At 42.6% G+C, this 26,845-nt stretch overlaps 1 protein-coding gene across 2 annotated transcripts in view; it reads left to right on the forward strand.

The window, feature by feature from the left end:
* LOC130117695 (plectin-like) overlaps positions 1 to 21,986 on the forward strand; it is a 90,830-nt gene extending 68,844 nt beyond the window's left edge. The window contains exons 28-35 of one of the 2 annotated variants that reach the window (XM_056285853.1): positions 742 to 1,098; positions 1,219 to 1,302; positions 1,381 to 1,485; positions 1,646 to 1,744; positions 3,734 to 7,087; positions 12,838 to 19,956; positions 20,173 to 20,286; positions 20,936 to 21,986. In XM_056285853.1, coding sequence (XP_056141828.1) covers positions 742 to 1,098; positions 1,219 to 1,302; positions 1,381 to 1,485; positions 1,646 to 1,744; positions 3,734 to 7,087; positions 12,838 to 19,017 — 10,179 coding nt within the window. In that variant the 3' untranslated portion in view covers positions 19,018 to 19,956; positions 20,173 to 20,286; positions 20,936 to 21,986. The remainder of the gene's footprint in view (positions 1 to 741; positions 1,099 to 1,218; positions 1,303 to 1,380; positions 1,486 to 1,645; positions 1,745 to 3,733; positions 7,088 to 12,837; positions 19,957 to 20,172; positions 20,287 to 20,935) is intronic. The other variant, XM_056285854.1, reaches the window with a different exon arrangement.
* The last annotated feature ends 4,859 nt before the right edge of the window (positions 21,987 to 26,845 follow it).

The raw sequence follows: 26,845 nt of genomic DNA on the forward strand, positions 1-26,845 counted from the left end.
GGCTATCAAAAGAGCAAAGAATATGTGGTCACTGTATGGCAGGTGAGGTCGAGACAGAGATCCACTTCTTCCTAAATTGTGAGAAATTCCAGAACATAAGAGAAAAATACCAGGAGAAATTTGAAAATCATATTCCAAATTTTCTACACCTGGATGAGAAAGAACAATCAATCAGTCAATCAAGTTGCATTTTATATAGCACTTTTGTAGCTGCAACAGCCACTCAAAGCGCTTGGCCACTTATTTTAGGAGAGGACATAAGGGTCAGTGAGTAACCGAAACACTCTCAATTACTGTCAGTTGCTTTTCAAGTGCCGTTCTATGTTTCTGCCAATTCTATCTATTCCTTTTTCTTTTTTCTTTTTTTTTTTGGTACTCTGTTGACCTATTTTGTTGAATTGAGAGTGAATGAGTGAGTGAATGAGAGAGAGAAGACAATACAATATTAGATCATAACAGAAAAGAGACATTCTCATGTCATTTAAATACATGTTATCAACTTGGGTTCACAAATGTGTGCCAAATTATACAACTTTATGACAAAATACAGCATGATTTCAACTACTCTACATTCCTGTAGGTATTGATAGTGTGTGTGATATTGGTACATTTTATGTAACAATAATAATAATAATAGCCTCACTTGAAATTAATCTACTGACATATTTGCATTTATGATAACTGAACACTGTTCTTTCTTTCATTTCTTTTTCTTTTTCTTTTTTTTTGGCAAACTTGCAGACAATGAAAGCTGAAGCCGAGGGTGAGCAGCCAGTGTTTGATTCCCTAGAGGCTGAGCTGAAGAAGGCATCTGCTGTGAGCAACAAGATGACCTGCGTGCATAACGAGCGTGACATTGAGCTGGACCACTACCGCCAGCACCTGTCCGGACTGCAGGACCGCTGGAAGGCCGTGTTCACTCAGATCGACCTGCGCCTGAGGGAGCTGGAGCAGCTTGGCCGCCATCTGGGCTACTATCGCGAGAGCTATGACTGGCTCATTAGATGGATTGCCGATGCCAAGCAGAGGCAGGAGAATATCCAGGCTGTGCCCATCAGCAACAGCAAAACTCTGAAGGAACAACTAGCTCAGGAGAAGGTATTTAATGCTTTAAGTCATGATGGGTTTTATATAGTTTATCCTTAAGGACCGCCACCTTTGCAAAAAAAAAAGAATCTAAAAAACAAATCTTTCTTTTTTTTTCTTTTTCCAAAACAGAAACTTCTTGAGGAGATTGAAAAGAACAAGGAGAAAGTTGATGAGTGTCAAAAATATGCCAAGGCATACATTGACACTATCAAGGTAAACATGGTGCAACACAGGAATTACTTTGATTTATTGTAAGTGGTATTAGGAAAATGCTTTTCTTTGTTTTGTCAGGATTATGAACTCCAGCTGGTGGCGTACAAAGCTCAAGTGGAACCTCTTGCCTCTCCTCTGAAAAAAACCAAGATGGATTCAGCCTCTGATAACATCATTCAGGAGGTTTGCTTCTTACGATATGCTGGATATGCTGATAATTTACGAAAAAAATTGACTAATTATAATGGAGACCATTCTAGTCAACAGCTATCGAGATGACAAAGCTTTGCTCAGGTTGAAAAAAAGTTAATCAACATTTTAATGTGTGTGGTTTTTCCACCAGTATGTGACACTGAGGACCCGTTACAGCGAGCTGATGACTCTGACCAGTCAGTACATTAAGTTCATCACAGACACGCAGCGTCGTCTGGAGAATGAGGAGGTGCGTGACAACTGACAGGAGATGATTTGCAGACTAAACTGTTAACATTGATCTAACCAAAACTCCTGCCACTGAATCAAATAATCAACCAGTCGAACAACAAACCAATCAGCTGACCCACCAAATGCATGCATGCACACACACTCACTTCTCTCTGTTTTCCTCACACAGACCTGATAACAACATACACATGCACAAACAATTAATGTACTGGTTACAAGTTGTTGCTTTGCAGTGACGTGAAAACATGAAACATTGGCATGCTGTGGCTAGCTCTGGAGTTTGTTTTGGAGGGAGATTTAAATCACTTATAGACACAAAATGTTATTATTTTGATTATATTTTTGATTGTGTTGAAATAGGGTTTGTAGGTTTGCTTAATTTTAGGGTTTTATTTCAGGGTTTCTAAGTGCTTGTAATAAAAACACTAATTACAATCATAATTTCAAACATATGTAGATGATGCATAAGTTGTTGGTGCAGTTACATTGAAGTGAAGTTATCAGTTCTAACATTAGCTTGAAATGGAATATTTTCTAAAGCTACAGAGCACCCCCAGTGTCAAAGATTAGTTATGCATTAATACATGTTAGCATCAGCCACTCCATCTCAATTCATTTTATGTCATGTGCCACTCTAAATCCAGAATAAGGGGTTCTTTCTTTCAATTTATTTTTTCCTACTGCTCGCGTTGTCTTTGTCTTCAGCATTTTCAGGGGAAGGTTCAGGCTACTTACTATATGTCCTCAATTCTCCTTTATGAATTAACGCAAGTTTAAAGTCGTACATTCCTTTCTAACCATAATGTTTTTTTCTTTGCTTCTCTTAATTGCTTGCCAGTACTTTGTCATGATGAATGTTAAACAGTTTTTGGCATTAAAGAGGTAAATTATATACACTGCTTCAGGTACCTATATCTCCCATTCTGTCTTTCACCTTCACCTTCACTTTTCTCTTCTTCTGTGCTATTCTAGTGTTTACATGAGTTCCACTCATGGTACATAACTTATTTACTTGTGGTTTTCACAGTTTAGAGAATTTACCTCTCAAGTCTCTCCATCTCTCACTACCATTATCATACCAGGGAAGATTATAAACTTCATTACTATACAATAGCCACTTTTATTTGAAAAGACTGCCAAGATCTTTATCGGCTTCCTAACTTGGATTAACACAATCTAAACTAACTAGCCTTCTCACCTTGCCTTTCCTCTCCACCATGTTTCATGGTGAATGGTGATTAAAAAGAACCCCTTATACACACACTGAGGCCAGTTAGCTATTGTAAAAAAAAAGTTATTGAAAGTATGAAAGTAAAGTTAATGTTTTCTAACAAGAGTATTTTGCAGACATACATGTCTTAAATTGAAAAGTTCAGTAAGTAATAAATACTGTGCATGGTAGAAAGGGCCATGTTTAGTACATGTGCTGCAAAAAAATCTAAATGCTACTATAATAATTTAGACAGTATCATCACATTACTATTTATCAATTTAGTTTTTACAATGAAGCATTCTTGATTTGATGTAGTATGATGTCAGTACAGTTGATCTCATGTACATTTATCATTAAAGTGTGAGGGCAGTGTTACAAAAAAGTTATAGTTGCATGCCATATGATTTCGTTGCTGTGTTGTGAAGTGATCTTTTGTTTCCATACATTAATTGACACATGACCATTATCCATTTTGCTTGAATTTTCTTGCTTTTGATGATTACTATAACTGCATCGTGAGTTTAACACCTTCATGAATTTGCATCCATATTTGACTTGTTCTTTGAGCTAACTTTTAACATTAACATTGACAAGGTAATACTTTGATTACAACATTGATTTGCTCATATTTCAGTGTGATTAGGCTGTAATTACCATAGTAATTACATAGTCAATCCACAGTCTTTTGAGCTGGTTAATGTTAAGTGTTACCCAACTTTAACCTGTCATGTTTAATTGTAATTCTTTCTTTGCCATTTGCTTCCACTAATACAGAAAGCCGCTGAGAAACTCAAAGCGGAAGAGCAGAAAAAAATGGCCAAGATGCAGGCCGAGTTAGACAAACAGAAGCAGTTAGCTGAAGCTCATGCAAAAGCCATTGCCAAGGCAGAACAAGAAGCTCAAGAGCTCAAGCTCAAAATGCAGGAGGAAGTCAGCAGGAGAGAAATTGTTGCTGTAGATGCAGAGAAGCAAAAGCACAACATCCAGCAGGAATTGCATGAACTCAAAAACCTTTCAGAGCAACAGATAAAGAACAAAAGCCAACAGGTTGAAGAGGCTCTTCAAAGCCGTGTCAAGATTGAAGAGGAAATCCACCTCATCAGGATCCAACTTGAGACAACTGTATCACAAAAGTGTACAGCAGAGTCTGAGCTCAAGCAACTTCGTGACAAAGCAGCTGAAGCTGAGAAACTTAGAAAGGCTGCCCAAGAAGAGGCTGAGAAGCTCCGTAAACAAGTCAATGAGGAGACACAGAAAAAGCGCAAGGCAGAAGAGGAACTCAAACTCAAATCTGAGGCAGAGAGGGAAGCTGCTAGACAAAAGCAAAAAGCCTTAGAGGACCTTGAAAATCTCAAAATGCAGGCAGAGGAGGCTGAAAGGCAAATGAAACAAGCTGAGGTAGAGAAGGAGAGGCAACTCAAGGTTTCTCAAGAGGCAGCCCAGAAAAGTGCTGCTGCTGAGCTCCAGAGCAAGCGCATGTCCTTTGTGGAAAAGACCTCAAAGTTGGAGGAATCACTCAAACAGGAACACGGCACTGTCCTCCAGCTGCAACAAGAGGCAGCACGTCTTAAGAAACAGCAGGAGGATGCAGAAAATTCTCGGGAAGAGGCAGAAAAAGAGCTTGAAAAATGGAGGCAGAAGGCCAATGAGGCGCTTCGTTTGAGACTCAAAGCTGAAGAAGAAGCTCACAAAAAGAGTGTTGCCCAGGAAGAGGCTGAGAAACAAAAAGAGGATGCTGAGCGTGAGGCCAGAAAGAGAGCTAAAGCTGAGGACTCGGCCCTGAAGCAGAAGGAGATAGCAGAGAAAGAACTTGAGAGGCAGAGGAAGCTGGCTGAGGGCACAGCCCAGCAGAAACTCAATGCAGAACAAGAACTAATCCGTCTAAGAGCAGAGTTTGACCATGCCGAACAGCAGAGATCCCTCCTTGAAAATGAACTTTACCGTCTGAAGAATGAAGTCAGTGCAGCTGAACAACAAAGGAAACAGCTGGAAGATGAACTGGCCAAAGTGAGGAGTGAAATGGATGTACTCCTACAACTAAAGTCAAAGGCAGAAAAAGAGACCATGTCCAATACAGAGAAGAGCAAACAGCTTCTTGAGGCTGAAGCTGCAAAAATGAGAGAGTTAGCTGAAGAGGCAGGCAAGCTCAGATCTATTGCTGAAGAGGCTAAGCGTCAGAGGCAAGTTGCTGAGGAAGAAGCAGCTCGCCAGAGAGCAGAGGCCGAAAGGATTCTCAAAGAGAAGTTAGCTGCAATCAATGAGGCCACCCGCCTCAAAACAGAGGCTGAAATTGCCCTGAAAGAGAAGGAGGCAGAAAATGAGAGACTTAGGCGGCAAGCCGAGGATGAAGCTTACCAGAGAAAAGCTCTTGAAGACCAAGCCAACCAACACAAGCAAGACATTGATGAAAAAATAATCCAGCTTAAAAAATCATCGGAGGTTGAAATGGAAAGGCAAAAGGCAATTGTGGATGACACCCTCAAACAGAGGCGGATTGTTGAAGAAGAAATACGAATTCTCAAGCTTAACTTTGAAAAGGCCTCATCTGGAAAGCTTGATTTAGAGCTTGAACTGAACAAACTGAAAAACATTGCAGATGAAACTCAGCAAAGTAAACTCCAAGCAGAGGAGGAGGCAGAGAAACTAAGAAAGCTTGCCCTTGAGGAGGAGAAAAGGAGGAGGGAAGCAGAGGAAAAGGTAAAGAAGATTGCTGCTGCAGAAGAAGAAGCAGCCAGACAACGCAGGGCAGCCCAGGAAGAGGTTGAGCGTCTTAAAAAGAAAGCAGAAGAAGCCAGGAAGCAGAAGGAGGAGGCAGACAAAGAAGCAGAAAAACAGATTCTTGTGGCAAAAGAAGCAGCCCAGAAATGCAGTGCAGCTGAGCAGAAAGTCCAAAGTGTTCTTGTCCAACAGAAGGAAGACAACCTCATGCAGCAAAAGCTCAAAGAAGAGTATGAAAAGGCAAAAAAGCTTGCAAAAGAGGCTGAAGATGCTAAAGAAAAGGCAGAAAGGGAGGCTAGTCTTCTCCGTCAACAAGCAGAAGAAGCAGAACGCCAAAAATTGGCTGCTGAACAAGAGGCTGCAAACCAAGCCAAAGCTCAGGAGGATGCTGAGAGGCTCAGGAAGGAGGCTGAATTTGAAGCTGCTAAAAGAGCACAGGCAGAAGCTACTGCACTTAAACAGAAACAACAAGCGGATGCGGAAATGGCAAAGCACAAGAAACTGGCAGAGCAAACATTAAAGCAGAAATTCCAAGTAGAACAAGAGCTCACCAAGGTTAAACTTCAGCTTGATGACACAGACGAGCAGAAATGTATACTTGAGGAAGAGCTACAACGCTTGAAGGATGAAGTTGGTGATGCTATCAAACAAAGGGCCCAGGTGGAGGAAGAGCTCTTCAAAGTCAAAGTTCAGATGGAGGAGCTGCTCAAACTGAAACTCAGAATAGAGGAGGAAAACCAGCGCCTCATCAAGAAAGACAAAGACAACACACAAAAATTCCTTGCAGAAGAGGCTGAGAATATGAAAAGACTTGCAGAGGATGCGGCTAGACTTAGCGTCGAGGCCCAAGAGGCAGCACGTATGAGACAGATTGCCGAGGCTGACCTCAATCAACAAAGAGCCCTTGCAGAAAAAATGCTCAAGGAGAAGATGCAGGCCATACAGGAGGCATCTAAACTGAGAGCTGAGGCAGAACTGCTCCAAAAGCAGAAAGACTTAGCTCAAGAGCAGGCCCAAAAGCTTCTGGAGGACAAGCAGTTAATGCAACAGCGTCTTGACGAGGAAACAGAAGGATACCAGAAGTCACTTGAGGCAGAGAGGAAGAGACAATTGGAGATCACAGCTGAGGCTGAAAGGCTCAAGCTTATGGTTTCGCAACTCAGTGAAGCCCAAAGCAAAGCTGAGGATGAGGCTAAAAAATTCAAGAAGCAAGCTGATGCAATCGCTTCCCGTCTTCATGAGACAGAACTAGCCACCCAAGAGAAAATGACTGTAGTCGAAAAACTTGAAATCCAGAGACTAAGCAGCAACAAAGAGGCTGAGGATTTACGCACAGCTATTGCAGACCTAGAGAAGGAGAAGGCTAGATTGAAAATGGAGGCTGAAGAACTTCAGAATAAGTCTAAAGAGGTATTTTGTCAAAAATGGCATAACAGAGCTGCTTATGTCATTGTACACCCTCTATACGAATACTAACACTCTATTGAAATATATTTTAATATTTTCTGATATCCTTACTTTCTTCCCTAATCTAATTATCATTAAATCGCTTCCTTTTAATTTTGAACTTTAATTTAACATTTTACAGTGCACTGTGCATATGCAAGTTGTTTCCTGGAATGTTTCTGTCCCCTGCAGGTTTTTCATGTCATGTGTAGTTGACTTAGAACGCCGATCAAAAAAAAAAAAGAAAAAAAAGCTAGAACTCCGATCAAAAAAAAAAGAAAAGAAAAAGCTAGAACTCTGATCAAAAAAAAAAAGTTTTGACATCAATTTAAATCATTGCATTTCATCTTATAAATAGGTTGATATAAATTATGGTAAGTAAAAAGAATGGAATAGACAGTAATAAGATGTTTGCAGCCAAATATTTAATGCAAAGTATGTCACACATCTCTAACCTCTGGTAAATGATCAATTAGTATGGAAAATAATTTGAATTGACACGCAAAGTTGGCCTTTTTTAAATATGTGAAATTGTTCATTTCTAGTTAAAGGGACATTTTACCATTCGCAATGTGCACATCTGGGATGTACCGATGGTCAGTATTGTCTATTAGTTTAACCATTTTGGTGTAACTCATATTTACAGAGAAAATGGTCTTCCTGTTCCACTAAGCACTGCAAAAATGCAGCTGTCTTGACAGGCCACCACAGCTGTAATGCTTCTAATACGCTCGCACACTCTCACTCTCTCCTGTAGTCTCTTAGGGTTCTAGTTTCCGGACAGTGCAACTCCAGCGGAAGCATTAACACAGACATTGTGACAATTTCATTGGGTGCAAGGTTATTTTTCTCTTGCCTGGACACGTTTGCTAATTTCCTGGCTCGCCATAACATTGCTTACACCGAAATGGGTGTGGGGGCACAGTAGAGGGTATGTCAGTCAAAAACGGTGGCGCAATGATAGTTTGGCGTCAAATAAAACCAAATATTATTCCTGCGTCTCTGCCAGGTTAGACCACATCTTAGCACAGATGCAGGCGTTGTGTGTTAGTTTCCGGGCTTTAAGTGAAGGTGCACTAAGCATGGACATCCAAAATCACACAGGCCACTTTTGTGTATGTTGCCATATTTTGCGAACAATTTTAATCAATGACTACTGTCCTTACCTGTTTTAATCACAAAACAAAACTCTGCACGTGTATTATTATTATTATTATTATTGTTTGTGGGGGGGGGGCACAGTAGCCCAGTGGTTAGCACTGTTGCCTCACAACAAGAAGGTCCTGGGTTCAAACCCCAGGCCACCCCAGGTCCTTTGTGTGGAGTTTGCATGTTCTCTCCCTGTCTGTGTGGGTTTCCTCCGGGTGCTCCGGTTTCCTCCCACCATCAAAAAGACATGCATGTTAGGGTTAATACTCCTGTCTGTGCCCCTGACCAAGGCAATGGAAAGGAGAACTGGAGTTGGTCCCCGGGCGCTGCAGCTGCCCACTGCTCCTATACAATAAGATGGGTAAAATGCAGAGGACAAAAATGTATCGTAACCAAACAACTGTACAATGACAAAAATAAAGTAGCTTTCTTCTTTCTTTCTTAGTCTTCCAACATAAAACAGTCAATGTGTGTCGTTACACATGGAAAACAGCATGGTGACAGATTTCAGTATTTCAATTAACCTCATTCAACCAGAAAGAATGAGCTGATTGCCTCAGCTAATTGATCCGTGATCACAACTATTTAAGGTCTCCTGCTGTATTCATAGAATGCGCAGTAAAGAGAGAAAGATGTTGGTGAGAATGAAGACACGTTAAACATAAGCCTGTCCAATAATCATGTTTGTGGGCGTCCGGGTAGCATAGTGGTCTATTCCGTTGCCTACCAACAAGGGGATTTCCAGCTCCAATCTTCGTGTTACCTCCAGCTTGGTCGGGCGTCCCTACAGACACAATCGGTCGTGTCTGCGGGTGGGAAGTCAGATGTGGGTATGTGTCCTGGTCGCTGCACTAGCGCCTCCTCTGGTTGGTCGGGGCGCCTGTTTGGGGGGAGGGGGGGAAATAGCGTGACCTTCCCACGCGCCATGTCCCCCTGGCGAAACTCCCTCACTGTCAGGTGAAAAGAAGTGGCTGGCAACTCCACGAGTATCAGAGGAGGCATGTAGTCTGCAGCCCTCCCCGGATCGGCAGAGGGGTTGGAGCAGCAACTGGGACGGCTCGGAAGAGTGAGGTAATTGGCCGGGTACATTTGGGGAGAAAAGGGGAAAATCAAAACAACAAAAAAAAGAAGTCATGTTTGTGTGCTGTCTCATATCACATTGGAATTGGTGTTAATGCCTGTTGTATGCGCACTTGGTGACTCTGCACCTCCCGAACAAGGACATTAGTTTTCCCGGGAGAAGCTTTTCTGCTTTAGCTGGTCTGGACTTGCACTGTCAATCACAAAATTGGAAGTTCGCCATAACAGAGCGCGCGCTGCTTTTTAAAGGGAATGAGAAGAACTGATTTGATTGGCCATAATTGAAGACAGCCCCCACCAGTCCTACTGATCATTTATTCCTTCTAATCCAACCCTTTTACAAATGTGCCGCCATTGTGCCCAATTACCGCCAGCGCAGCGTATCCCGAAATTAGCAAAAAAGTATTGGCCACAATTTAGATTGATTTGCGCCGCAAGCTAGTGCCTGCGCTTTTGACTGCGCTACGACCCGGAAACTAGAGCCCTTTTAGTAGAGTCTTTTAGTATGTGACGTCATTTGATGCCTTATCCTTAGGCAGTGCTAACAGAAAACAGTTTAGTCTATGTACATGGAGTAACTTTGGTCAAACGAATCAGCATTGTCTGTGATTGTTTCGCGCTCTAGTTATGGAACCGCTTGTTGTTTTTGAGTGCAGACTTCCTTTAAGTTCTCTTGGTCATTCTTTGCCTTTGCCATTGTCTGTTTTACCGGTAACTACGCTACCACCTGCAGGACAATCATATCTAATGAGCTGTTTGACTCGTACAGCAGAAACGCTGGGTTAATACTCCATTAACAGAACAACCTAAGCAACAGCCTTGCAATGGAGAGTTTTCTAATACCTAAATTAGCTAGCATGATACTATTTTGCATTTTCTTTGACTGCCAATCATTTGATATGATCTGACAGGGGGAATTTTTACATAACCAGCCAACAACCCAATATTTAATTCTTTATAAGGGATACTGGTGAAAAATATGTTATTATTTTTCCTAAAATACTGTACTACCAGACATACCCGAGAGTGACATTGTTTCTGCTGAACTATAGAGAGACAACGTGCCTGATCTCTACTATGATTTGAAAAGCTACTTTCATTCAAGTATAGAGAACTCTGACACCAGGAGTACACTGAAAGTTGCGCTGTTGTGCTGTTTTGTACTGATGTGTTCATCTGGCGCATTTCCCAGGATGAGACAAAGACCGAACTCTTAATCAACATAGTTTTTCCAATTGTGTGGTTTTACAATAGTTCTCAAACAATTGTGTAAGAGTTGTGTTACTATACCATAATTTAAATAAAGTTAATGGCTACCCTCCAGCCAAAAACGAAAAAACCAAAAAAAAAAAACTAATACGCTTTTTCCCAGGCCATGGTAAGGAACTATATATCCAATAGGTATAGATGAAATTGATAATGTAGGTGCCAAAAACCATAATATGTAGTTACGTTTTTATTGTGTTAAGAAAAAAAACTGAAGCCACAGGGCATTAACATTACTCAGTGAGTTATTTTATCTCTGCCTATTTTCGATTGCATCATTTCAAATTTGATCAATCCCTGAAAGGGAAAAATTTTTCTTCAAATGTGTTAGTTAAAAGCCTATGTTTTTAGAGGTGGCCCTGTGATGGCCTGGCGGGCTGTCCAGGGTGTCTCCCCACCTGCCACCCAATGACTGCTGGGATAGGCTCCAGCATCCCCACGACCCAGAGAGCAGGATAAGCGGTTTGGATAATGGATGGATGAATGGATGGGTTTAGAGGTTCTCTGGGTTGTCCATTATGTAATTTCAAGTGAAATCCCTTTAGCTGGTTTGGTTATTAGGCCCATATTAAAAGCACTAAAATTTTAGTTTGACGAATTATTTTGGGACGCTTTGATTTAACATTTTGCTTATATTTTAAGATAAACACTTTATTCTTGAGGAAAGAAAAATTTACGTTCATTCTTGCTAATTCTTTGAAATGAAATGAAAATTGTACGTTAATTCTTGCTAACTCTTTTATCTGCACTTAATTATATTTAACACTATGTTCCAGATATTAACAAAAAAAGGTATTTTTGCGCTCATAAAGATAGCGTTTTTCTCTATCTGAAATATGCATTAATTTTTAGTTAAGTCATTCTGCACTTGTGGGAGTGCACAAAAAATGGCCAATGAATGGGGTGTGGTATTTATTTTTGTTTTATTACTTTATTGATCCCCGTGGGGAAATTCTTCCTCTGCATTTAACCCATCCTAGCTGTGTAGCTAGGAGCAGTGGGCGGCTGCCGTGCAGCACCCGGGGACCAACTCCAGTTCGTCTTGCCATGCCTCAGTCAGGGCACAGACAGGAGTATTAACCTTAACATGCATGTCTTTTTGATGGTGGGGGAAACCGGAGCACCTGGAGAAAACCCATGCAGACACGGGGAGAACATGCAAACTCCACACAGAAAGGACCTGGAATGACCCCCCAAGGTTGGACAACCCCGGGGTTCGAACCTAGGACCTTCTTGCTGTGAGGCGACAGCGCTAACCACTGCACCACCGTGCCACCCAATGGAAGGAAGACAAGTGGTGATCTACCACCAAAGTGAAACCAGCCAATAGCATATCAATGCCCACATTTGTCTAAAAATGCCCGGCTGTGGTTGGTTATCAACTTAAACGCCCTCCATTATAAACTTCCCCCTGACTGTTCTTTGTCATATACATCAAATAGTGGAAGTTTGCTGTGCTCTAAATGCCATGGGACCTTCAAGCTTACCTACACTATGACCATTTTGTTTTACTTCAAACAAAGTAAATCTTTTTCTGTTAGTATGAAGAGGCACATGTGTGTGGTCATTCACACCTGTTAAAACATATTTGATAAGTGCAGTCATCTGATACATCAGGTGACAAAGTATCTAATACTGACCTCTCCATGTCCTACCATGTTAGTGACTGGTAGATGTGGCACCTATTTCATCCAGAATTTTTTTTTTTCCGGAGATAATCATTGTAATTGTTATAGATAAGGATACATTTGGTGGTATATTTAAGGGGGGGAAAAACTCATTTAAACTTTCCTGATAGTACAAAGGCCATCTTGAAAGGGCTAATATAACTGATTCACTGTAATGGAGGAGTGTGATAATTAAAGGTATTATAAATTGATTATGTATGGCACATCTTTATAGGAATGATATTCCAAACACAAAATTATATTGAATGAACATATATAATTGAGAAAAAAATTCAGACACAATGGTTACTGAATTTAACAGCTTCGAGGACCGCTTTCTGTAATTGCGAAAATGACAAGATTGGGGAAATCATAAAATTTTACGTTTAAATTTTAAGCACAAATTTGCCTTAAATCTCTGCATGTATAAGCAGAGTGCACTGCAAAAATACATTTCATCACATTAAAATAAAACAAAGTGTGTAAATAATATAATATGCTTCAAACAAGACTTGTTGTAACTATTATTTTCTCTTACTTTTCCACTGTCAGATGGCTGATGCCCAGCAGAAACAAATTGAACAAGAGAAGACACTGCTCCAGCAGAGCTTCCTGACTGAGAAGGAGATGCTACTGAAGAAGGAAAAGCTCATTGAAGATGAGAAAAAGAAGCTGGAGAGCCAGTTTGAAGAGGAAGTCAAAAAGGCCCAAGCTCTCAAAGATGAACAGGAACGCCAGAGGCAGCAGATGGATGAGGAGAAGAAGAAACTCCAGGCCACCATGGATGCTGCTCTGAGCAAGCAAAAAGAGGCTGAGAAAGATATGTATAATAAACAAAAAGAAATGGAGGATCTGGAAAAGAAGAGACTTGAGCAAGAAAGGATACTTGCAGAAGAAAACCAGAAACTGCGTGAGAAGTTGCAGCAGCTCGAGGATGCTCAGAAAGAACAACACAGCAGAGAAATTGACATTCAGACTGATAAAGTAACTGAATCAGTCCATGTTGGAACAACAAAGAAAGTGTTTAATGGTGCTGGAGATTTAGCAGACGAACTTGATGGGAAAAAAGATCCATTGTCTTTCGATGGGATCCGTGACACTGTTCCTGCAAGCAGGCTTCATGACCTTGGCCTTTTGACCAAAAAAGAGTTTGACAAGCTGAAAAAGGGCAAAACCACAGTGCAAGAGCTCAGCGAATTTGAGAAGTTAAGAAAAATTCTAAAAGGCGATAACTGTATTGCTGGCCTCTTGACACCATCTAATCAGAAAGCAACAATTTATCAAGCACTGAAAGAGAAAATGATTACTCCAGGCACAGCGCTGATCTTTCTTGAAGCTCAAGCTGCCACAGGCTACATTATTGATCCCATCAAGAACCAGAAACTCTCCGTTAGTGAGGCTGTCAAGGAAGGCATAATTGGCCCTGAATTGCACAACAAAATGCTTTCAGCTGAAAGGGCTGTTGTTGGCTACAAAGACCCATACACTGGAGGCAAGATCTCTGTCTTTGAGGCTATGAAGAAAGGTCTGATTGAACGTGATCAAGCCATCAGAATCCTTGAAGCTCAACTGGCAACCGGTGGTATTATTGACCCTATCAATAGTCATCGTGTACCCCTTGAAACAGCTTACAAACAAGGGCAATATGACACAGAAATGAACAAGATTCTGGAGGACCCCTCAGATGACACGAAGGGATTCTTTGACCCCAGCACACAGGAACCATTGACATACTCTGAGCTAATGGGGAGATGCACCACCGATTCTGACACTGGCCTCCTACTCCTGCCAATCACTGAAAAGGCTGCTCACTGCTCCAGTATATATACAGAAGAGGAAACCAAGGATGTGTTTAGCAAAACAACTGTGTCTGTGCCATTTGGAAGATTCAAAGGGAAGACTGTCACCATATGGGAAATTATCAATTCTGAGTACTTCACTGAGGATCAGAAGAGAGACCTCCTCCGTCAATACAAGACAGGCAAAATCACAATAGAAAAAATTATTAAGATTGTGATTACTGTGGCAGAGGAAAAAGAGAAGAAGAAGGAAATTACCTTTGATGGTTTGAGAGCACCTGTCCCTGTTACTGAGTTATTGGAATCCAAAATTATTGACAAAGATCTTTGCAACAAGCTGCAAAAAGGAAATAAGACCATCAAAGAGGTGTCTGAAATGGACCCAGTCCACAAAGCGCTAAAGGGCACAAATTGCATTGCAGGAGTAATTATTGACTCATCCAAAGTGACACTGTCCTTTTATCAAGCTATGAAAAATGAATTTATGAGGACAGGGCTTGCTTTGAATATGCTTGAGGCACAAGCAGGAACAGGATATGTAGTTGACCCTGTGAAAAATCAGAAGTTCACTGTTGATGAAGCTGTCAAAGCAGGTGTTGTTGGTCCTGAGTTACATGAAAAGCTTCTATCTGCAGAGAGAGCTGTAACAGGCTACAAAGACCCTTACACTGGGAAGACTGTATCTTTGTTTGAGGCCATGAAGAAAGAACTCATCCCTAAAGAACAAGGAATCCGACTGCTTGATGCACAACTGACCACAGGTGGCATCATTGATCCAGTCAAAAGCTATCACATCCCACTTGACGTTGCCTGTAAGAGAGGCTGTTTTGATGATGAAATGAACCAGATTCTAAGCAACCCCACTGATGAAACAAAATGCTTCTTTGACCCCAACACACAGGAAAATGTCACATACTCCCAGTTATTCAAAAGATGTGTCACTGATGAGAAAACTGGTCTCCAGCTTCTCCCACTGTCAGACCAAGCAATCAGTTCAAAGGAAGAGCAGGTTTACACTGAGGCCCAGACTAAAGAGGCTATGACTCAGGCAACCATGGAGCTTGACTGTGGGCCATTCAAAGGAAAGAAGATGACCATCTGGGAAATAATGAACTCTGAATATCTCACTGAAGAACAAAGACGTGACCTTCTCAGACAGTATAGGTCAGGAAAAGTGACAATTGAAAAGATCATAAAGATTATTATCACTATAGTACATGAGAAGGAGGCAATGAAACAAGAGCAGTCCAACTTTAAGGGACTCAGAGCTCCAGTTCCTGCTAGCTCTCTGTATGATTCCAGCATTATTGACAAAGAAACATTTGACCTCCTGCAGAAAGGAAAAACAACACCTACACAAGTCAGTGAAAACCCCAATGTCAGCAAATATCTTAGGGGCTCTGATAGTATTGCTGGTATCTATCTGGATCCAACAAAGGAGAAAATCAGCATTTATCAGGCTATGAAGAAGAAGCTCCTTAGACACAACACAGGCCTTCCACTCCTTGAGGCCCAAGCTGCCACTGGCTTCATGGTTGATCCAGTGAGGAACCAGTATCTGTCAGTTGATGAGGCAGTGAAAACTGGCCTTGTTGGCCCTGAGCTACATGAAAAACTCCTCTCTGCAGAAAAAGCTGTCACAGGATATAAAGACCCATTTACAGGCAACAAAATCTCACTTTTTAAAGCAATGCAAAAAGACCTTATCCTGAAACAACATGCCATGCCATTGTTAGAAGCACAGATGGTAGCTGGAGGAATAATTGACCCTGTTAACAACCACCGTGTCCCAACTGATGTTGCATATCAGAAGGACATTTTCAGCAAAGAAATTGCAAATGCCCTGTCTGAGACATCTGATGACAATAAGGTTTTCATAGACCCTGAAACTGATGATAATGTAACATATAAACAGCTGAAAGACAAGTGCACAAAAGATCAAGAGACAGGCCTGTATCTCCTCCCACTCTCTAAGCCTCAGTCTCCAACTGTTGTGGAGAAAACATATCTTTACACTGAGGAACAAACACAGAGTGAGTTGACCAACACCCAACTCGACATTCCAATTGAAGGCCTCGGTGGAAAGTCAACAAATCTCTGGGATATTATCAACTCAAATCTGCTTCCAGAGCAGGAGCGACAGAGGCTCATGGAGGATTATCGTTCTGGTAAAATCACCAAGGAGCGTATGATCATTATCATTATTGAGATCATGGAACAGAGAGAGATTATCAGAGGGGAGAGTGCAATGACATGTAAGACAATCAGGAGGAGGATAACTATTGATGAGCTGTACAATGCCCGCATTATTGACCTGGAAACATACAACCTACTTAAACAGGGAAAGAGAGAAATCCTTGACATAATGGAGATAACCAGTGTGAAGAATTATCTCTATGGCACAGGCTGTGTTGCTGGTGTCATGACTGACTCCAGCTCCAAGATGAGTATTTACCAAGCAATGAAGAGAGGCTTTATGAAGCCTGAAATAGCTCTCAGTCTCCTAGAGGCTCAAGCTGCCACAGGATTTATTATTGATCCAGTGAAAAATGAAACACTCACTGTTGATGAGGCTGTTCGTAAGGGTGTTGTTGGCCCTGAGATCCATGATAGACTGTTGTCAGCTGAAAGGGCAGTTACAGGATACAAGGATCCATACAGTGGGAAAATAATCTCTCTTTTCCAAGCCATGAAGAAGGATCTTGTTCTGGAGGATTATGCTCTGAAAATGTTAGAAGCTCAAACTGCCACTGGGGGCATTATAGATCCAGAATTTCAGTTCCACCTTCCAGGAGATGTTGCCATGCAGAGGGGGTATATCAACAAGGAAACTAATGAAAGATTAAGTGATGATGTCAAAGGATTCATTGACCCTGTCACTGAGGAGAAACTGTCTTATGCTCAGCTGCTCAAGAGATGCAAGTTGGAGGCTGGACTACGCCTGCTCTCCCTTGGAGATAAGAGGTTGATGTTTAAAGGTCTGAGGAAGCAAATCACATTGGAAGAGCTTCTCTCTTCACAGATTATTGACCAGCAAACTGTTACTCAGCTGAATGAAGGGCTTATTTCAGTGGAAGAGGTTAGCACTAGGCTATCAAGATACCTTGAGGGCACTAGCAGTATTGCTGGAGTGTTTGTAGAGTCCACCAAAGAGCGTCTGTCAATTTACCAGGCCATGAAGAAGAACATGATCAGGCCAGGCACTGCATTTGAACTGCTTGAGGCCCAGGCAGCCACAGGGTATGTCATCGATCCAATCAAAAACCTGAAACTTACTGTTAATGAATCTGTCAGGATGGGAATTGTAGGCCCAGAATTCAAAGATAAGCTTTTCTCTGCTGAGCGTGCAGTGACAGGATACAGAGATCCTTATTCAGGCAAGACAATTTCCCTGTTCCAAGCCATGAAAAAGGGGCTCATCCTCAAAGACCATGGTATCCGTCTCCTTGAGGCCCAGATTGCAACTGGTGGAATTATTGACCCAGAGGAAAGTCACCGTCTTCCAGTGGAGGTAGCCTACAAACGTGGCCTCTTTGACGAGGAAATGAATGAGATTCTAACAGATCCATCTGATGATACCAAGGGCTTTTTTGACCCTAACACTGAGGAAAACCTAACCTACCTCCAGCTCATGGAAAGGTGCATAACTGACCCAGATACTGGCCTAGTGCTTTTACTTTTGAAGGAGAAGAAGCGTGAAAAGCAGACATCTTCCAAATCCTCTGTTCGTAAACGCAGAGTTGTTATTGTCGACCCAGAAACAGGAAAAGAGATGACAGTGTATGAGGCCTACAGGAAAGGACTCATTGACCATCAGACCTACCTGGAGCTCGCCGAGCAGGAGTGTGAATGGGAAGAGATCACAATAACCTCCTCAGAAGGCACTGTAAAATCTATTATCATAGACCGGCGGTCAGGAAGACAGTATGATGTTGATGATGCTCTTTCACGTGGTTTCATTGATCAGAATGGTCTTGATTCCTATCGCTCCGGAAACCTATCTATCACTGAATTTGCTGACATGCTCTCTGGAAACATGGGCGGTTTCCGCTCTCGCTCTTCCTCTTTTGGTTCCACCACTGGCTCCACCTCTTCTTATCCTATGAGCCCCATACCCTCCATTAAACCCCCTGCAACCATATGGAATGACCCAACAGAGGAGACTGGCCCCGTAGCTGGAATCCTAGACACAGACACTCTGGAGAAAGTTTCCATCACTGAAGCCATGCACAGAAACTTGGTAGATAACATCACAGGCCAAAGACTGCTGGAAGCCCAGGCATGCACAGGTGGAATAATTGATCCCACAACTGGAGAAAGGTTCTCTGTCACAGATGCAACTGGAAAAAACCTTGTGGATAAAATCATGGTTGATCGCATTAACTTGGCTCAAAAAGCATTCAATGGATTTGAAGATCCTAGAACTAAAGTAAAGATGTCTGCCTCCCAGGCACTAAAGAAGGGCTGGCTATATTATGAGGCTGGGCAACGTTTCCTGGAGGTCCAGTATCTCACTGGTGGGCTTATTGAGCCTGATGTTGAGGGGAGGGTGTCGCTAGACGAATCCATCAGGAAGGGCACAATTGATGCCCGCACTGCCCAGAAGCTTAGAGATGTCAGTGCTTACTCCAAATATCTGACATGTCCCAAAACCAAACTCAAAATCTCCTTCAAAGATGCCATGGACAGAAGCATGGTGGAGGAAGGATCTGGCCTTAGGTTGCTTGAAGCCTCTTCACAGTCTAGCAAAGGCCTGTACAGTCCCTACAACGTCAGTGGGACAGGATCTGCCGCTGGTTCAAGGACTGGATCCAGGACTGGATCTAGATCAGGCTCTCGAAGAGGCAGCTTTGATGCTGGCTCTGGCTTCAGCATGAACTTTTCCTCTTCCTCCTTCACATCTTCCTCAACCAGTTATGGTCGCAGATTCTAACCAGGATTAGCTTACCCTGCCCCTAAAAGATTTCGATAAGCCATTAGATTCAGAACCAATCATGACAATGCACTACAGTTGTGTAACTCACCGGAAAATAATAGTTTAGAATAAAAAAGAAAGCATAATTTATTTATTCTCTCTCACATAAAAATGGCTAGATTATTAGAAATGCATTTTTCAGTACTCAGTAGATATCTAAACATATCTTACATGCCTTACATATCAAGCCTTAACTAATAAGAACTAGCTGAATCAAACGTTCTGTTCCTTTTCATGAATATTGATTATCAAGTCAGTTTATATTTTTGAAAGCAAAAACATTACATTTTTTTAGTCGCCATTACTGATTTTATAGTTTTCATTTTGCAATTGTTTAAACTTGTACACTTGTGCTCTCTGAGACTAATATATACTGTATGTATGTTGAAAAGCGATTTTTTTTCCAATATTCCCTTTTCCCCTAGGAATATTTATATTCCTATATTTTTTTTATCTTTTTAACAATACTCAGTGAGATTTGCAAACACATTCGGTGTTGTATTTCCCAAAATATGTAGATGTTTTTAGAATTCTGAATATTTGTATAGAGCCTGACCAGATTTTGTTTTGTTTTATTAATATCTGGGTTGTTAGTTGCAGTATAGAATACATCTATGAGACTCTAAAAAATTGACCTTACACACTGGATCAAGTCCAAAAATGAAATTTATATGGACTCTTCCAACACCAATTTCCCATTTGTTATTGCCTTGCACTCATAGCCTCATATGTTCAGTGGATTTTCACACCCCTTCATTTCATCTTTAATTTACACACCCCAAAGTTCTCGATCCCTTCTCAGTTCCCCTTAGTCAGATGTTCCTGATAAAATCTCCCAAGATGTCAGTCTTGATCCTGTTCGCCCTCACAGAGCTGCCTGCTGTTGTTTTGGTCCTTGTAAGTTGAGATGAGTTCATTCACTTTTCCATGCTTTGTTTTTGTTTTGTTTTTTACTTATTTACATTTATTTTAATCATGCTGCAGACCCTCTTCATTATGTTCTTTACCTTGTATCTTTTCCCTTTACCATTAATTCTTTGTTACAACTTACCTGATATTTTATTTCTTTATCATTGCTAAATATTGTTTATTGATTATTTGTCTTTTTGACAGGTGTTGCAGCCCTTCAGAATTAGACATAGTAGTGCAAATACTCAATTTGTCAGAGAATACGATCCAGTCAGCTTGGATGGTCTTCTGAATATGGATCATCATCCAGCTATGCAGGTAACTTAACATTGAACACAACATTAAAGATGTATTTAGCAATACTTTTGATATCAGAATCAGAATACTTATTAATAGTAAATCAAGTGGCTCCCTGTAATGTGAAAGGATTGCTTGTATTGCTAATCACATTGAGAATCAGCACTGCTCAAAGCTCAGAAGTTCAGAATGCGGTCTGGGGTGAAGCTCACAGAGGGACAGGAAGCAAGCACGATCAGATAGAAACATGTATGACGTTAGCAAGTTCTTAGGCTAATATGTTTGCGGACAACTGTGTACTTACACATTTCCAGAAGAAATAGAGAAAAATCACTGTCACTCTCAAATCATCTGAGAATATTATCCCGCTGAAAAAATGTCTTGTGAGCCAGCCCATTGTTACAGTTCAGCCACTGTGGAGACAGGAAGGGAAGGGTTAGGAGTGGTTTGGCTGTGAGTGTCTGTTTTGGATTCTCTGTAGCGCTGCTGTCCTGACATCCAGTGGTCAGAAATGTAGTTAATGTGGCTTTAACACAACATTTTCATTTTATTTGCAGTAGCTTTTCACTACCATCATCATTTACCTTTTCATTTTCATTTTTTATGTTCTTATTTTCAGCTGCATGGGTTGGTTTGTTTCAATTCATGATTTTTTTTCTTTCATTTCTAGATCTGCCATTGAGTATGTCCTTTCTTCCATTGCACATCACATTTGAAGAGAAATGAGGCTTGTGATCCTGACATCTACTTGGGGTGCTTTGATAGGAACAGTCTTCAGTCGTGATCTTTCTGCATTTATGTTGCTTGAATGTTAAAAGTTATGTCCATTATGTCCACATGTTGTGGAAAACACTAGTAATTCACACATACAACACAACTGTGTGTATGTACAATTCTTTCATATGGTTGCCTATGAAGAATCACTGTACAGGGCTAGTGTAGCGTATCTTCTATAATACGTTCAAAATTCCAAGCAGTTATTTTGTGTAAATTGAGTCAAAACCAAAGTGCTACATGACATTTTGAGAAATGTTTTTGGTGCAACAAGACATTGCATGAATGTATGTATTATATGAAATGTTTCCATTTCATATTTCATTTTGCTACAGATTTCTTACTTTGCGAACCGAAAACTAGCGTGAAGCTTTATCATTATATGGCTTACAGCTCTTTTTTCATGCCAAGTACTTGTGTTCTGTTTCTTAAAAAATGTGTTTTACCTCTGTGAATCATTTTGTTTTTGTTTTTCCATCCTGTTTTTGATATATCAGTCTGCCTTGCATATGTTCTTTACCTTAAAAATGGGAGAAAATATATGTGAGATACAATTTAAATATAAAGACTCAGATTTTTTTTTCTTTTTCTTTTTTGCTCAGCTCTGACTTAAATATTAATATCACATTTAGTCAAAAACTAACATGTTGGTTTTGTTCATGGGCAAATAATAGCTTTAAATGGCATGGTGAGTGGATTGTATTGGATGGTTTGAAGATAACACTGATACTACAATGTAAATAAATGTGCTATGATGAGGTCATCTTGTCATTCATGCTGCAATAAGTAGACAAAAGAAAACAATTTGTGTTACTGGATATCTATTTATACATTTGTCATTACAGTCTCTTGGTTGACACTAAAAATTCACAACATAATAAGAAATCAAAACATGAACGTTTACAACTGACCTAAATGGTGATAAAACACTTCTGTTAAATGAATCATCTACTACTACTACTACTTTTGGCTGCTCCCGTTAGGGGTCGCCACAGTGGATCATCTGTTTCCATCTCTTCCTGTCCTCTACATCTTCCTCTGTCACACCAGCCACCTGTATGTCCTCCCTCACCATATCCATAAACCTCCTCTTTGGCCTTCTTCTTTTCTTCTTCCCTGGCAGTTCCATATTCAGCATCCTTCTCCCAATATACCCAGCATCTCTCCTCCACACATGTCCAAACCATCTCAGTCTTGCCTCTCTTGCTTTGTCTCCAAACCATCCAACCTGAGCTGTCCCTCTAATATACTCAGTCCTAATCCTGTCCTTCATCACTCCCAATGAATATCTTAGCATCTTCAACTCTGCCACCTCCAGCTCCACCTCCTGTCTTTTCATCGGTGCCACCATCTCCAAACCATATAAAATAGCTGGTCTCACAACTGTCTTGTAAACCTTCACTTTAACTTTTGCTGGTACCCTTATGTCGCAAATCACTCCTGACACTCTTCTCCACCCTGCCTGCATGCTTTTCTTCACCTCTTCTGTACTCCCCATTACTTTGGACAGTTGACCCCAAGTGTTTAAACTCATACAACTTCATTACCTCTACTCCTTGCATCCTCACCATTCCGCTGCCCTCCCTCTCATTCACGCATATGTATTCTGTCTTGCTCCTAGTGACTTTCATTCCTCTTCTCTCCGGTGCATACCTCCACCTCTCCAGGCTCTCCTCAACATGCACCCTACTCTCGCCACAGATCAGTGTCATCCGCAAACATCATAGTCCACAGAGACTCCTGCCTGATTTCATCCATCAACCTGTCCATCACCATTGCAAACATGAAATCCTTGTTTTGAAAATTCTGTTAAATGAATCATACTTAGCCAATTAAGTGATTTTTCAGCTTAGTAAACGTGATTATGAGTTGGTTGCGGTAGTTTCCACATGGGGGCAGTGTTACATCGGTTGATCTCTCAAAGCCTGAGACCAAAATAAAATATAACGTGACAAGCAAGTAAAATACAGATTTGAGTTTAACTATGAAGCCAGTTGTTTAAAGCTAGATTTAATCTTGGCACACTGTTCTTCATCAGTGTGCATACTTCAGAGTCACTTTCTTTGATTCTCTATTGCACTTGTGTGTATATTTGCTCTGTGTGCCATTGTTAGCCACTGGGCTTGATGGAAGAGCCTGCCATCACCAGTAATGGGAAACCCACCTCCCAGAATTCTTCACTGAGCTCCCTTGGCTACTCAGATCTGTCCCTCTCCCTGCCATATTACACGGCGTCCGAGGCTGCAAGCAGGGAGGTAAGAGCACAAAGAATATGGTGCAGGGCAAATAGAGCAAGAAGCTGTCCCTGGCCATGGGAAATTCGATGAAATGTTTCGTCATGGCATTGCCAGGGGGCAAAAAAAAAGGATGCATGTAGGCTAGCAATTAATTTGTTGTATAAATTGTCTCTTTCAGGAAGACAGAGACACCTCATTTGGACCAATAACGTCTTCATCAAAGGATCAGAGATATGGGTATGGTTAAAATAAAAAAAAACATAAGCAGTCATACAACATTCTCACCAGCAGCCATGTAATTATGAGGGTTTTTTCCCGCAGTATCATACAAAAAGCACATTTCATACACAAAATGTATTACAATGGCCAGAATAAAAGTAAAACAGAAGAATCATAAAATAACATTAAAATTAAATATGAACAAGAAGAAATGGATAAAGTAAACCCATTCGTTTTTAATGGGTAGCCGCAGTGGGCAAGTACAAAATGCGAATGAGTTTGCAGTTTTGCGTAAACTTTTTGTACAATCTACCGAAGAAGGCAGGTTTAGTATGTTACACTTTTTAATCAAGGATACTATAACAGTCCGTCAGCAGGTTAAATAGATTTACTGCGTACTGAAACTGCCTCAGGTGCGAAACAGCGCCGCTGGCGGTCGGCCTGAAAAGGCATGCTGGTAAACACATCAGTCGGTTCGTACGTACCAATTTGTTCTGACACACCTACGGAATTTTTAGCCCTGAAGTTTGTCTCAGAGACCAGTTTCACAAAACTTTCTTGCTCGCTCAATGTTGTTGTAACTCAAATATCTGATTTTTTTTTAATCCATGGACAGATTTAGCTACTACCTCCACGAAATTCACATGCATTTTTAGGTAGTAGCGCCGATGGCGTAGTAATATTTATAGTGATGCTTTTTTTTCTTCTCAATTTGAGCGCGGCTAGGTGTGCTGCCTTATTGATTTGATCACTATCTAAATGTCTAGTTTACCAATCAGATTGCTTGGTCGGAACTACATGTTGTATAATTACACAAAAACATCAGGCTTTGCCTCCTCTGTCAGACAATCTTGAGAGCTGAAAGAATTCCAAGGGTGGGTAAGAACAAATTTATCCGTGCGAACGATTGATAAATGAGGCCCCAGGTGTGGACGGGAGTTAGCTTCAACGTGGAAGTCGTGTTTTTATAACGGCTGGCGTTTTGCTAAGAGCTATTAAAAAAATAACAACAACACGGCGATGAGATGTTTTATGTTTTTCGGGTTTCCTTCGTTGCGATACAGGTAGACTGGAGGAGTTCATTTCCGGTACAGAAGGAAATATACAATTTGTGGAGGATGAAAGAAAGGAGACAATACCGTCTCTCACATGGCGAATATCTAACCGCAAAGTAGGCCACTACACACGCACCCCCCCCCCCCCCAGAATTCGCCATGACAAAAAAAAATCAACGTGGCCGCATAATTCGGCCAAAACGACTCCTCTTGAAGGGTGTAGGGGCAGGGGGCATCCACGCCGAAGGGCTTGGGCCAATTGAACTGGCCTGTCCAAGTCCAGGTGAGTTGGCTTGAGGCGATCCACCGAAACCCGCTCCGGCTTACCCCCCACGTCCACCACAAAGTTCTTAGCCCCCACCGCCATGGCGCGGAAGGGGACGTCGTGGGGGGGGCGCAGGGGGGTACGGTGGGCGTCATGCCGGATGAAGACGTACCCGGCCGACTGAAGGTCCTTGGGGACGTAAGACTGAGGGAGGCCGTGCCACGAAGTTGGGACTGGAGTGAAAACGCCGGTGACATTCTGGAACACAGCCCGTTGGCGGGCAGCAGACCAGAGTGCCGCGCCGCCCAGGAGAAATTCTCCCCGGATCCGCAGTGGCTGGCCGTAAACCAGCTCGGCCGACGAGGACTGGTCTGAAGGGCTTCCTTAATGGCGGTCCGCAGGCCAAGCTTGACCCATGGGTCGACCCAGCTGCTGTCTGTGAGGCTGGCCCGAAGAGCAGCGTTCATCGAACGATGAAATCGCTCAGATAAACCGTTGCCTTGCAGGTTGTCCGCCGTGGTGCGGTGGAGCTTCACCCCTAGGCTTTCAGTGACTGCAGTCCAGAGCTCGTTTGTGAACTGCGGGCCCTGGTCAGAAGTGAGGTCAGATGGCGTGGCAAACCGGGCTACCCGATGAACGCCCGGGCCACCTCAGCAGACGTGGTGGATGACGACGGAATAGCCTCCGGCCACCTGGTGGTCCTGTCCACCATGGTGAGGAGGTGAGTGAAACCATGAGAGGAGGGAAGGGGTCCCACTAGGTCCACATTGACATGGTCGAAACGCCTCCCGGGCACCAGGAACAGCGCCAGGGGTGCCTTGATGTGGCAGTGAACCTTGGAGCGCTGACACGCCACGCAGGTGCCTGCCCAATCCTTGACGTCCTTCCTGAGGCTATGCCACACGAACTTGAACCCCACCCCACCATGTTTGTTGACGCCTTCATGCCTGGGTGTGAAAGGCCATGGATGGCGTCGAAAACCTGCCGTCGCCAGCCAGTGGGCACCATGGGCTGGGGCTGACCCACGGAGATGTCACAGAGAAGCGTGACCCCGGTGTCAGCGGTCCGGTAGGCCTACACTTCCGTGTCAGCAGCCTGGTCTGCAACCATGGCAGCGTAGTCGAGTCCCAAGTGGAGAGCCCCCACCACCGCCGCCCGGGAGAGGAAGTTGGCGATAAAGTTGTCCTTGCCGGCGACGTGCCGGATGTCTGTAGTACACTCCAAGATGTAAGATAGCTGGCGCCCAGACCACGGCTCGGTGGCTTTGCCCATGGCAAACGTCAGCGGCTTGTGGTCCACAAACACAAGAGCACCGGCGGCCTTCCAACAGGAACCGGAAATGGCAGGTGGCGAGGAACAGGCCAAGAAGCTCCCGGTCGAAGGTGCTGTACTTCCTCTCACTGCTGCGCAGCTGGTGGGCTGAAAAAAAGCGAGCGGCTGCCAGGCTCCGCCCACCCACTGCTCATACACTGCCCCCACGGCGTAATCTGAGGCATCCGTGGTGTGTGCTACTGGGTTAGTTGTTGACGGGTGCGCCAACATGGCGGCGTCAGCCAGCGCAGCCTTGGTGTTCTCAAATGCCTGGTTTCTCTCTTCCGAGCAGACCACTGGGCCCTTGGGGTCCTTACCCTTCAAAGCCTCATACAGCAGGCGCATTAGGTGAGCCGCCCGGGGAACGAACCGGTTGTAAAAGTTCACCATGCCCAGGAACTCATGCAGGGACTCACCGTGTTCGAGCGTCGGAATCTGGCGACGGCATCCACCTTGTTGGGGGGGGGGGTGTGCTCCGTCCTTTGCAAGTCGGTGCCCGAGGAAGTGTGTAAATCATAATGTTATTTGGTAATATTTTTGGCTAGTTTAAATGTCAGTTTGTTATGGTGTAGTGACGCTCTCCCATGAGGACTTTTATTTTGACAGACTTGGAAAGCCAGAGGACACGAGGAGTGCACGCGTCAGTTCCTGCTGCACTTGGCTTTGTCTCCAAACCTAGCATGGTAGACGGCACCCCCTGAGGCCTGCTGCCTCGGCGA

This window comes from Lampris incognitus, chromosome 9, assembly GCF_029633865.1.
Source record: "Lampris incognitus isolate fLamInc1 chromosome 9, fLamInc1.hap2, whole genome shotgun sequence".
NCBI lineage: Eukaryota > Metazoa > Chordata > Actinopteri > Lampriformes > Lampridae > Lampris > Lampris incognitus.